This window comes from Argentina anserina, chromosome 3, assembly GCF_933775445.1.
Source record: "Argentina anserina chromosome 3, drPotAnse1.1, whole genome shotgun sequence".
Lineage (NCBI taxonomy): Eukaryota > Viridiplantae > Streptophyta > Magnoliopsida > Rosales > Rosaceae > Argentina > Argentina anserina.
In genome coordinates this window covers 24355753-24367964 of record NC_065874.1, presented here as the reverse complement: position 1 = coordinate 24367964, position 12212 = coordinate 24355753, and the positions used below count along the sequence as shown (strand labels likewise).

Here is a 12212-nt window from a genome sequence, read left to right as displayed (position 1 = left end):
ACGAATTGGAAAGAATTTGCATGTACATACCTGAACTGTACAGGCATCACGCTGTTGCACAACACAAGATTTAGTAATTTATCTATACTATTTACTTAGGACCCCCTTTGAAAATCCTAGATCAATCATCACTGTCACAACATTATTTTGGAAATTCTGACATTTTTTATTACAAAAAAAAACATTAGAAAAAAAATAGTCTTTTTTAAATTATGTTTAGTTAGTTATTGTCTTTAGGTCAACTTGTCTAATGGTCCAGTATCCAGTTCATGGGTCCAATAGAACAGGTCCAGTCCAATAGTTCTAGTCCAGGTCCAATTCCTTCGCATAGGTACATATCCGTGGTTGCCCTTACCTGATTCGTCAGGATATCATATATGTAACCCGTATTATTCTAACACTTAAAAGTTAAAACCCTTCCTTTTTGTAACTCAAACCACCGCAACCAATCCCCTGCGGTTTTCCGAGCTCAACCTATTTATCCGTCAGGGACCTCTGCTTTTCAAGCCCACTCTCTCTTTCTAAGCCTCACAGCAGTTACCCTCTCCCATTCTTTCCCCCAATTTCTACTCGGATGAAAGCCAGAGAGCTTGCTCTCCGTAATTAGATTTTTTTTACACATTTAACCTTTATAACTTTGCATTGCAGCTAACCAAAATGAATGATAGTTTTTATTAAAAAAAAAAGAATAATAAAGTAAATTCGAAATATTTTGCTTTATATAAAGAAAAAAAAAGCGGTGGTTATACCAAAAACTAACCCACTACCTTTAGATTTCTCTGCACACGTGGTGGGTGGAGGTTGCTAGTATATGTTGAACAAATTACATGTTAACTGTAATTTACAACTAGTGAAACAGTATGAGTGAAAGTGTGAAACTCTACAGAGTCTACATGGGATGATGGGGGTAAAAAGAACTTTTGACAATAAAAGCCACAAAACCTATTACACACTGAGCAAACAAAAAGGGGTTATGAAAGCTATAGCACTTGGTCTTGCTGGTATCTACAAATACAAATCAGCAAGAGAACAAGATATACATAACGAGGAAAAAGAATGGTAGCCCCGCTGATGTTTTGAACGAAATACTATAAAAACAAGAAGTTTCCTAGCATGTATAATAAGATCAGCAAAACTGGTATAAGCTGGTGAGCACTATTTTGTAGAGATGTACTGTCGCTTAGTTGTCCTGCATTAACATACTCACTTTTGCCAGTTCTACTAGTTGCAGAGACATTAACAGACAATGAACCTAGAGACATCAAGATGATAAAAGGGGATCAAATCATAGTCTGTTGCATAAACTTAGAGGTAACAACAGATGATTGCAGATAAATAGTTTAGGTAGGAGTGTAGGATTTTTTTTATATACTTACAGTCATAGTTCGCCCAGCCAATTCGTTGACCACCCAAATCATAAACAAAGATTCTGTCTTTTAGGACAAGGTCTGGCAAAAGGAAGATTACATCAATGAGTGCGTTAGATAATACATCATATAAGCAATTAAGCATAAACAAAATGGGCAAAAATCAGATGGTTAAAGGCTTAAAGCATATAAGCACATGCATGTTAATAGGCCACAGAAGCAAGGAATTTAAAATGCTTAAAGTATTACAAATCTGTAGTTGTTGTGTCATATCAAATGTTGTTGTAGTTTAAAAAATTTAATTAAGAAAAGGCTCTCAAATTATTGTATCCAGTGTAAGTGAACTCGTAAAAATTTCGAGTGAAATAAACTGTTCAAATAAAACTAAAAACTTAATGGGTTTATGGAGCATCTACACTTCAAAACGCATGTGACAATTATTGAAGATGCACTTCTAGAACCCCAAAAATTAACACAGTCGATGAAAAGTTTTCAGTTTGATGTCTTACCCCCTAAAATCGTGATTCCTGAACCTTGAATTTTTTGGAAGCCAATGCACCACCTTGGAGTACCATCCTGTGACCAAGAGTTCACACATATCAGCTTATAAGTATGGGAAAAAGGAGATCAAAACTGCAATTCTGATTAAGGTGATACAAAGGGGACAAGATATGCAACAACACTAATTTTTTTCTCCCGGAAATGTCATTTCCACTAGAAAACAGATACCAGTGCTTACAATAGAGACAAACAGTTTTGGAGAGAAATGTGAACAACACGCAGAAAGATGTGTGGACATTGCAGAATCATTCTAATGACCATTCATGACAAGAGAGCGAGAAACTTACAACAAAACTCTGCTGTATAAGGTAGTCTTGAGGTCTCAGAATCATAGATGCACCACCAGCAAAGTTTAAAGCCACTTGGGGAAATATATCATTGATGCTTAACGGATGACATACAGGTAAAGTGAGTTCATAACGAAGAGAAAGCCAGTTAAGGAAAAACAAATTAGGGAGATGAGGAATTCAAGAAGTGAACCTGGAGGTGACTAAATAACACTGGTTTCCGTTTGAAGTATCAAGGCGCACAGATTGTGAAACAGTGGTAGTGATCTGCATGACAAGAAAAAAGAATATATAGTTTTAGAATCTTCAAAATTAGTATATAGCAAAATTCCACATTCCACAAAAACCAGAAAAGATGGACTTATATTACTTGCAGTACAGGCAACAGAATGACGTTCAGGATAGTCAAATTATATCTACAAAATTTGTTCAACTAAGACTTACAGCATTAATAAAAGGATCATAAGCTTCTGCTGCAAGGTAAGCCAAAGTTGTACCAGAATCAACTATTGTTCCTCGGTTGCTTGATGTGGCAAAAACTGTTGGATCAACAGGCAGCGCTTGTCCATTGACAGAAATGCTTTGAAGATTTAAATTATAATGAGGCCTGATATATTGAATTCCAAATGTTTAGTCAAAAGACCACAGTTGAGTTTTATATGATCTTTCAGAGATGTAGTAAAAATGAATAAAATTGGAAAAACTGTCCCTTACATTCTTATTAGAATTGAGATTCAAGTACTTAAATTTGTCTACAAGTACATGCCAAATGGCAAGTTAAACTGTAAAGGATTTATAATAGTTAAGTAATCTGTTGTCTATTGTCTTTCACATGGCTTTATTTGTCCGCGAAGTGAAAAAATTTCAAAGGGTAAGTTCTGTCTTTAATGGTTTGGTTTCAGTAAACTACAGTCTAATATGGCAGGTTCCGATTTGATACAGTGAAATGTTAATGAAAGGCCATTAAATGTGTTTGACACTGGAGTAAAACTGCATTGTAATTATAAAAAGAATGCAACGTACTGTGATGGAACAAGTGGGCTGTAGACTATATTTGGTTCCACAATCTCGCCAATAACTAATATACCTCCACCACTAGTATCTCCTCTCAAGCAATGGGAGAAGACATTTGGTGCAACTCCTTGTGAAGCTAATTGAGAGATGACAGACATACCCTGTTGGCCAAACCCAAAGATCCCATCAACTGCTCTATCAGACTTTGTCAAGTCTCCAGTCTGCATGGTGCTACACCTGTTTATGCCATCTAAGAGAATGACTTCCAAGACCCGAGAAAAAAGTTCACAAGAGAGACACTGATCATACTACTTGGGAACACTTGATGTAACTCACCCAAAGACGATGGAAGCTGAAGAATTTTGGGTCATAGTACCCTCGAGAATGGTCTGAAGGTGCAACAAGTCCGATACATAATAGCCTGATGTCCCACTGCCATCTCCATACTGAAATGTGTACGAACACTGGTTATTCTGAGTGGAACAACCAGAATCGGAGGACTGAACCCCGAGACTGCATCGTTTATCCGTACAAGAAATGAACTGTGACGTTGACGACCTTCTGGGATCAAACGAATTGAGCTCAATCTGTGAGAAATACAAGAACTTAGTTTCCTAAAACATTCACAATCTAAAGATCGATTGAAACCATAAAAATAATAAGAAACTGTGATTGTACCGGGAGTCCACTTGTTCCGGGACAACCATTGCAGGAACCACAACTGACCCATAGAACATCACTTCCGGTATCAATTTGCACATAATAGTCCCTTGGAGGAGATCCCAATTGCAGTTTTGTATAATAAAGCCTTTACATTGCAAGCAAAACCAGAGTCAGCAAAAGACCTCCAAAAGTTAAGATGATACATACCCGTTACTTCTATTAACAAAACTGAAGCATTAAACTGGACAAAAAAACAAAGCAAGCTAAGAACAAAGCAGCACCAAAAGACAAAATCAGAAATTAATGACATGAAATTTCGCAGAGCAAACGGATAAGGAAAGAGAAGACATAACAAAACAGAGTTACACATGAAGGAAACTTGTAATCAAAGAAACCAATCCAAATCACACATGAAAACTTTACATAGAATCCAACAAAGCCCAGATGAGAAACAACTAACCCAACTCGGAACGGATCGAAGGTCCCCTCAACCGGGAAACTAGCGATGCCGCTTGAAGTCTGCAGCATTCGGCCATGCCTGACTCGGTCACGAGCTCTGAGTTGGCTCAGCGGAACTCGGTGGTCAGCCGGAAAAGCCCTCTCCAGCACAAGTGTCGACGGGAAGCTAACACACAGCACCGCCGCTGCCGACATCAGAATTGCTCCGGCGATCACAATTCCAGCCGGAAAGCCCATTTCTTTCCCCACACCCAGAAAAATACAAAGATTTATAATTTAGAGACAACAACAGCAACAAGACCAAAGTTGAAAGCTTTGTTTTGAGTTTGGTTCAAATCAAATGCCGACAGCTTTTGGTCTGAACTGAGTTTTGGGTTGCAAGAAACACAAAGCATTTGAAGACAGAGATTGAGGGGTGAGTGTGGTTGGAATCAACAGAAGAGAGAAAGAGTGTTTCAGAGAGAGAGAGAGACAGAAGTTTTACAAAAATGGGGGAATGGATTACGTTACCGACTTCTCTTGTTTCTTGAAATGTGCTTGATTTTCATTTTGGGTTCTTTAATTTGGTTGTGCTTTTTTACTTTTTCTCTTCTTTTACTTTGAAAATTTGCAACTTGGAGCGAATTTTATTGACCGATGACTGGGATGTGCTGTTGAGTGGGATTTGCGTTTGGCGTTTTTTCTTTCCTGTTTTTTTTTTTTTTCAATCAATGCATCAGTTTTCTTCTTCTTCTTCTTCTCATTTTCCCCTACATCTGTCGTAATCTGGTGTTTCATAAATTGACATTTCTGATTACATCTGCCATAACAAGATGGAAAATAATGTGTGTATATTCTTAATCGATGGATTAAGATACACATGATACTTTTACGGATTGAGATACATAATCGATGGACCATACCGTTTGTCAACCTATTTATTTCTAATTGATAGTCGAGGTCTTCATCATGAAGATTTTATTTCTTCATCTACTTAAAATTTGTTGATAAAGTCAAGCATTCAATATGCTAAGGTAAGGAAATCTTGCAACAAAGCTGCAGCCAAGTCCTAGCTTGTGATCGTCATGCAGAATTGCTCCTGTACTTCTAAACTCTATTATTCCCATGCCGCGTGCTCGCTACATTCGTCTTTAGATTTCTCTCGTCTGGAAATTTTTCCAAGAATTACATAGAGAAAAGGCAAGACATGAATCTAGGATCGGAACACCTGCAGGATATCAAAATGGATCGATGAATGTGAGAGTCGCATGCTATATATCTGACTCCTCGCTCCTTTTATGCAAAGCTCTGGAATGATTACGTTTGGAATCAATGGATTCTAGTCTCTAGAGTAGAAAGAAGTACAACGGTAAAAGAGCATCGCATTCCCACAGTTTAGTTGGACAATTCAAAGAACATACCAATTCCGATACTAGATCCAAGACAGTGCCTAATTTACTGAAAATGTATTGAATAGTGCAGGTGATCTGTTCCACCATTTCCATTACCTATTAGATCAATGTTTTCTTCTCTTTAATTTTCTGACCACAAAAGTCAGGTATCCATGCCATCTGATCAGTTAGAGTCTGGTTTTGTATGTATATATTTTTTTTCGGTGTAAAATATGTGTGATTCTATGATATTCAAGACATTAATTAAGAGAGTGCTAGAGAATTCAGCTTGTCTTAGCATTTTAGGTCGGCCTAAGAAAGAAGTAGCAGGAGAAAGAAATAAGGACTCCAATGGCCACTATCATCTCCAGAGATAACCAAATCTCTCGATTCCACTTTCTTTTTGGAAATATCATATCTGGTTCCACGTCTTTGAGCTTTAGCAGACCCCAAAGCTCAATTATTTCACATTATACTTTTGTCAATTAGACTTGCCTTTTTCTTAATTCATCGTCTTTTAATGATTGATTCTTAATAACCAATCAAAGCTGATTTGATTTCAAAGTCTAATCCAATGTTAACACAATTTGGGAGGCCCTGGATGCTTGAATTTCGTTTTTTTTGGTCAATGCTTGAAATTCGTTTCGTAATATTAATATATCATGTAATATATCCATATGTATATGCATACAATTATTCACCGCAAAGTTGTAGAATGATTCTTCAAATTTATAGTGTTAGTCCTCAATATGGTGACATGAGTCCATAAATTGGTAAATATTTTTTTTAGAATGAAAATTTATTAAAAACCAGGAAAAATTACATAATACGTGAACTATCGATAATAACAAAAGAAGTGTCACTCACGTCTCTACTATTAGTAGTTACAGGTATATCACGCCATGAGCCAACTTGGCCAATCCTTAACCAAACATGTCGCCTCTAACCGGACTACCCTTGTTGATCACGGCTGAACTAATTTTTTAATTTGAAATTATTCTCAATCACTGTGAGACTCACAAGAAATTTATTCCCAATTAGTTAGTAATTATAAAGGGGAATCAAAGCGTTCCAGAAACCATCCTGAAGAACCGCCTAATGAGATTGTAATATTGTCAGAGCAATCAACAAAACCAAAACAGACCATTCACAATAATAAAGGGTATACTAACAAACATGTTTCTCAACATAAAAAGCTCAAAATTTCTGTAATTTTCAATTTATGTAAAACTTCACTTTAGGTAATTTCAATTATATTTCTCTCATGTATAAACTTATAGTTTGACTGATTGATGCTCTTCCGGACTATCAGTTGTGATATGAGAGCCGACCTCAATCATTTTACCTATTAAATATCTAAATTACAAAAACAAAAAACCATTTAGGGTATATCTCGTCATTTGGCCAACTCCAAGTCTCCAAGTCCAAAATTGCAGGGCTGTTTCCGGGTTCGGAAACCCCCAAAACCTCACTAGGGTTCTCTCTCTCTCTCTCTCTCTCTCTCTCTCTCTCTCTCTCCCAACTCCAATGGCCGACGATCGCGACGACCTCACCGACTACTCGTCGGAAGACGAAGGCACCGAAGGTTACCGGAAAGGAGGCTACCACGCCGTCCAGATTGGCGACTCTTTCAAAAACGGCCGCTACGTCGTTCAGACCAAGCTCGGCTGGGGCCACTTCTCCACCGTCTGGCTCGCCTGGGACTCTCACTCCTCCGTAAGTCCCCGATTCTCATGCTCTAATTTTCACTCTTCAATTTCATATATGGAGTTAATTGTTTGAGTAATTTAATCTGTTAAAAATTTGAGTGCATTGTAGTTGAGATTGTTGATTTAGGATAGTTGGATGCGTTTATGTTGTAGCGATACGTAGCGTTGAAGATTCAGAAAAGTGCTAGGATGTACACCGAGGCGGCGATGGATGAGATTAAGATACTCAATCAGATTGCTGAGGGAGACCCCGGCGATAAGAAGTTTGTGGTGAAGCTTTTGGATCATTTTAGGCATTTAGGTCCGAATGGGCAGCATGTTTGTATGGTGTTTGAGTACCTTGGGGATAATCTTTTGACTGTTATTAAGTATAGTGACTACTGGGGGACGCCGTTGAGCATGGTTAAGGAGATTGCGTTTCATGTTTTGGTGGGGTTGGATTACTTGCACCGTGAGCTTTCGATTATACATACGGATTTGAAGCCCGAGAATGTGTTGCTTTTGTCCATGATTGATCCGAGTAAAGATCCTAGGAAGTCAGGTGTTCCTCTTGTGCTGCCAACTGGGAAAGAAAAGGCTGCGACGGTTTCGGGGGCGTTGAAAGATGTTAAGAAGTCGAATGGGGATCTTACAAAGAATCAGAAGAAGAAGATTCGGAAAAAGGCTAAGAAGACAACTCAGGGTTGTGGAGGGGCGGAAACCTCTGAGGATGCTGAGGCAGAGTCCACCGTGGTTAGTCTAGAGGATTCTGTTAATGAAGTGAAATCCAATGGGAATGCTGTGGAAGAACAAGTGAAGAATTCTGTGGTTGAAGATGAATCAACTACTGGTGAAGAAGTAAAAGAGAATCAGCGAGAAAATAAGGATCAGAAAAGACCAGACGCTTCTACAAGGAAGAAGCTTCTTGCATCCGCTGACCTTAAATGCAAATTGGTTGATTTTGGAAACGCTTGTTGGACATATAAGCAATTCACAAGTGATATTCAGACAAGGCAGTACAGATGTCCGGAAGTTATTCTCGGAGATAAATACTCAACTCCGGCAGATATGTGGTCATTTGCTTGCCTTTGCTTTGAGCTAGCCACTGGTGATGTTCTTTTTGATCCACACAGCGGTGACAAATATGACAAAGATGAGGTGAGTGCAGTTTCTTTATTATCCCTTTTCTGATTGTTAGAGAAACTTTAACTTGCTACAGAGTACTTCTTTGCCTGATTGTTCTGTTCTCATATTTTGCTAAGTAATGAAATTGTGCTGAATATCCGCCTAGATACACATGACATGTGTATATATTTGAACAGCTACCAGCATTTTCGCTTACATAATGGTTTAATTTATGCTTGTTGCGATTGTCTTATAATATGTATCCAGTTGTTCATAATCTCGGTAACTCACATGATATAATGACTTTCAATGGTGATACTTTCAGAACCCTGGTTTTATCAACTTACCCACTTTTTTATTTTTTTTCATTTGTTCTTAGCCTCTTTATTTTATTATGTTGTATCTTCATATAATTCCACATGTTTATTTATACTTTTGGTGACTTAAACATAAAGCCTGGGTCGTAGCAGTGGAGAAATTTTTCCATCCTCCTGGAGAACCATTTCAGCATGTCTAATGGTCCTCCCTAACCAATAAAAATTGCCATGTTGGATTTGTAGACAAATCTTACCTTAGTAAAAAAAAACTCTGAAAATTTTAATTCTCTTGTTATTTTGGAAATTACCCCACCGGTCTTCTTCTTCTTCTACCTCATGTCTTCACCGATCGTTGAATCTCTCCTCTCCCCTTTCTCTCTGTGCACGTCTCTCTCTAGTGTTTATAATCATCATCCCTCTTTCCTTAAGAACCCCATTGATTAATAATGAAAACCACCTTCAATTTACAATATGACTATAGTTTAATTTTGAGTGCGCAAGATGTTTAATAAGAACCCTAAAGAAGCTAAAACGATTCCTATAATCTATTTGAAAATTTCCAGTATTTCTGCAAACCGATTACCTGTAAGGCATTTAACCTTTAGTTCATTTTTTTTTCTGGGGAGGTTACCCAATAAAAAATAGAGAGAAAAACAATTACAAACTCTTATTAGTGTTATACATAACCATCAATTTGATTCTTCAAGTGTCATGAGAGAGAGATGAGATGAGAGAGATTGAGATGAGAGAGATTGAGATTTAGAGGTAGAGAGAGATCGGGGAAGACATGGTAAGAAGAAAACTAGAAGATAAATTTTCAGATTTTGTTTTTTACTAGGGTAAGACTTGTCAACAAATCCAACGTGACAAATTTTTATTGGTTAGAGAGGACCATTAGGCATGCTGAGGTGGTTCTCCCGAAGGATGGAAAAATTTCTCGTAGCAGTGCCACCAGGCTCTGGAATTTTGCAATGAAATGATTACACGAGTGAGTGGGTAGAGATAGGAAGAAACAAGCTCAGTGTACCTGCCAGCCACCATCATTATCCCGTTGTTCTCCTCCCTAGAGTGTGGATGTGAGGGAGGAGGTAAGTAAGTCGATGGTTACATACCCAATGGGCACTTTTGTCATCCGTCATGTGGGAAGGTGTAGAGGGGAATAAGATGAATTAAATCTTCTTAGATGGTGCAGGTTAGGATTAAAGTATGTAAAAGATAGAGAGGGGCACAGATCATGGAATTTTGGTGTGTCTAATTGGAATACCCTTTATTCACACAGCATGTTGAATAATAAGACGTACACCTGCACCTTATGATGAATTCATCTGTAACTCTTATGGTTATTGTGCCATGAGACATAGCTGCGTACCACCTAATGTAGTTCCAGATACTATTTGCCTTATTTGGTTCATCTTCCTGTTACGTAACTTTCATCCACAATGTTAGGCTATCCATGGACTTGGTGCCATTTGAATGATCCCCGTTGAGCAGTTTCGTCTTAATTTTTTTTGTTTTCTTTTGATAAAATCAACAGCACCATTATAAAACCATTTTTAAAAAAAAAAATTTACATCCTGCTGAGCCATTACTGATTTTGTTTGATACTAAATCAATATTTAGTATAGGGCCATTTCTGATTGATTGTAGAGTAGGGGCTAGACTGTAGGTTATGATGACTTTGAATCCTTTTTGTCTGATACATCTCTTCTCTTCAAACAAATTGTTCGTAATGTCTTGTAACTTTGAGCGTTCGTATGACGCATAAAACACCTTGCTTTTCATATATGTACCTTGTTATTATTGAACTTCCATAGGATTGAATTTTTAAAATTTTACTTTGCAGGACCACCTGGCATTGATGATGGAACTTCTTGGGAAAATTCCAAAGAAGGTGAGAGCATGAAACTAATGATATTTATATGAAATTCTGTGCTGCATTTATTTTTCTTAAAGAAGAATTAGATGACCCAAAGTGTATATGTAATTTTATACTTGCCAATAAGAATGGGTGAATATTCATAATATATTTTTCTCCAGATTGCATTAATTGGTTGCCATTCCCGAGACTTCTTTAACCGATCTGGGGATTTGAAACATATCCGGCAATTGCGTTTTTGGCCTCTTAATAAGGTGCTAATGGAGAAGTACAATTTCAGCGAGCGAGATGCAAATGATATGACTAATTTTCTAGTGCCCATACTTGATTATGTCCCTGAAAAGAGGCCAACAGCTGCGCAGTGCCTCAGTCATCCATGGCTTAATGCAGGTCCACGGCTTCTTGAGCCTTCCGTGGCTGGAAATGGTAGTATTTTGGAGAAGAGAGAGATTGATGAGAAGGAAGCAATGGCGGTTAGAATGGCGGGTATAGCCATTGATGAATCTTCAAAATTTGTTAAGGATTCCCTGCGTGTACAACATTCATGACTACATGCATAATTGGTGGATTCAGGTGTTATACTATGTGGTTTTTTTGCCACTTGTATACTTATTCTGCATAGAGTAATCTCGCTTTCTACAGTTTGTTTTTGTCCCTGGCATGTGTATCTTTGATCAATGCTAAGTTGCTAACCAGTTGTGATGCAAGTTGTCTGCTCATTTTTGGGACATATGTTCATTGTTCATTTACAGTTCACAGTTCTTTGTAAGAGTTGACTTCTCCAACTTCCTGTTTGTGAGGTTTGTTTGATTACCAGTTTAATGGTGTCATGTAATGTGGATGTGTTTCTTGATTCTCTAACAAAGCTGTACCCATTTCACATCTTCTCATGGATCTATAGTCTGACTTTAGCATCACTTCTAAATCTTCTTTGTATGGGATATCAAGCTTAGCAAACCTTCATTTGTATGTGCAATTGCCGCAATCACTCTAGTTCCACCACACAGCAACCCTCAGCAGGCCAGCACGTAAGACATTGGCCTCCATAAGCAAAGCGGAGGCTGCATGGGTCTAGCCAAAGCAGCAAATGCAGACCCCTCTTGTCCGGCAAAATGCCACCACCCCAATACCGCCCATACTTGTGCTCACCTGAAAAGCACCATCTACATTCGCCTTCAGCCTGCCTCTACTTGGTACTCACCCAACCACTGCACAACCCAGTTCTACCACACAACTTCATTTCGAGCCTTCCAAATCGCCCACACTATTTAAACAAACCATAGCCCCTTTGAGAATCAGACAACACATCCATTAGGTAGCCACTTCCTCACAAATCTTAAACAGATCGATGCAGGGAGCTTGTTAAGTTTGGGGAGCTTGTCGCTAGTCAGTGGCTTAACGTCGAAGAAGGGAGTAGGCCGCCCTACACACTGGTCGGGGTTTGGAGCCGATCCTCTGTTGAGCCCAAGGCAGGGCGAAACCAGT

The 12212-nt window shown here is 38.3% G+C and overlaps 2 protein-coding genes across 2 annotated transcripts; one reads left to right on the top strand and one right to left on the bottom strand.

Annotated features, from left to right (window-relative positions):
• Positions 1-904: 904 nt before the first annotated feature.
• Positions 905-4883, bottom strand: LOC126788142 (aspartic proteinase 36). Its single transcript, XM_050514108.1, has 10 exons — positions 4353-4883; positions 3908-4037; positions 3566-3816; positions 3239-3466; positions 2660-2822; positions 2409-2482; positions 2216-2312; positions 1877-1943; positions 1377-1448; positions 905-1252 (listed from the first exon to the last, which is right to left on the bottom strand). The coding sequence occupies exons 1-10, from the start codon at positions 4586-4588 to the stop codon at positions 1089-1091; spliced, it is 1482 nt and encodes a 493-aa protein (XP_050370065.1). The 5' UTR covers positions 4589-4883; the 3' UTR covers positions 905-1088.
• Positions 4884-7155: 2272 nt separating this feature from the next.
• Positions 7156-11613, top strand: LOC126788140 (uncharacterized). Its single transcript, XM_050514107.1, has 4 exons — positions 7156-7437; positions 7584-8567; positions 10695-10742; positions 10889-11613. The coding sequence occupies exons 1-4, from the start codon at positions 7249-7251 to the stop codon at positions 11273-11275; spliced, it is 1608 nt and encodes a 535-aa protein (XP_050370064.1). The 5' UTR covers positions 7156-7248; the 3' UTR covers positions 11276-11613.
• The last annotated feature ends 599 nt before the right edge of the window (positions 11614-12212 follow it).

Excerpts from the sequence above, each read along its gene's own strand:
- LOC126788142 (XM_050514108.1), bottom strand. The coding sequence starts at position 4,588 with ATGGGCTTTCCGGCTGGAATTGTGATCGCCGGAGCAATTCTGATGTCG. Across the intron at positions 3,817-3,907 it reads CCGGAACAAGTGGACTCCCG|ATTGAGCTCAATTCGTTTGA; the intron begins GTACAATCACAG and ends TATTTCTCACAG. Across the intron at positions 3,467-3,565 it reads TCAGCTTCCATCGTCTTTGG|GTGTAGCACCATGCAGACTG; the intron begins GTGAGTTACATC and ends TGGCATAAACAG.
- LOC126788140 (XM_050514107.1), top strand. The coding sequence starts at position 7,249 with ATGGCCGACGATCGCGACGACCTCACCGACTACTCGTCGGAAGACGAA. Across the intron at positions 8,568-10,694 it reads ACAAATATGACAAAGATGAG|GACCACCTGGCATTGATGAT; the intron begins GTGAGTGCAGTT and ends TTTACTTTGCAG. Across the intron at positions 10,743-10,888 it reads TTGGGAAAATTCCAAAGAAG|ATTGCATTAATTGGTTGCCA; the intron begins GTGAGAGCATGA and ends ATTTTTCTCCAG.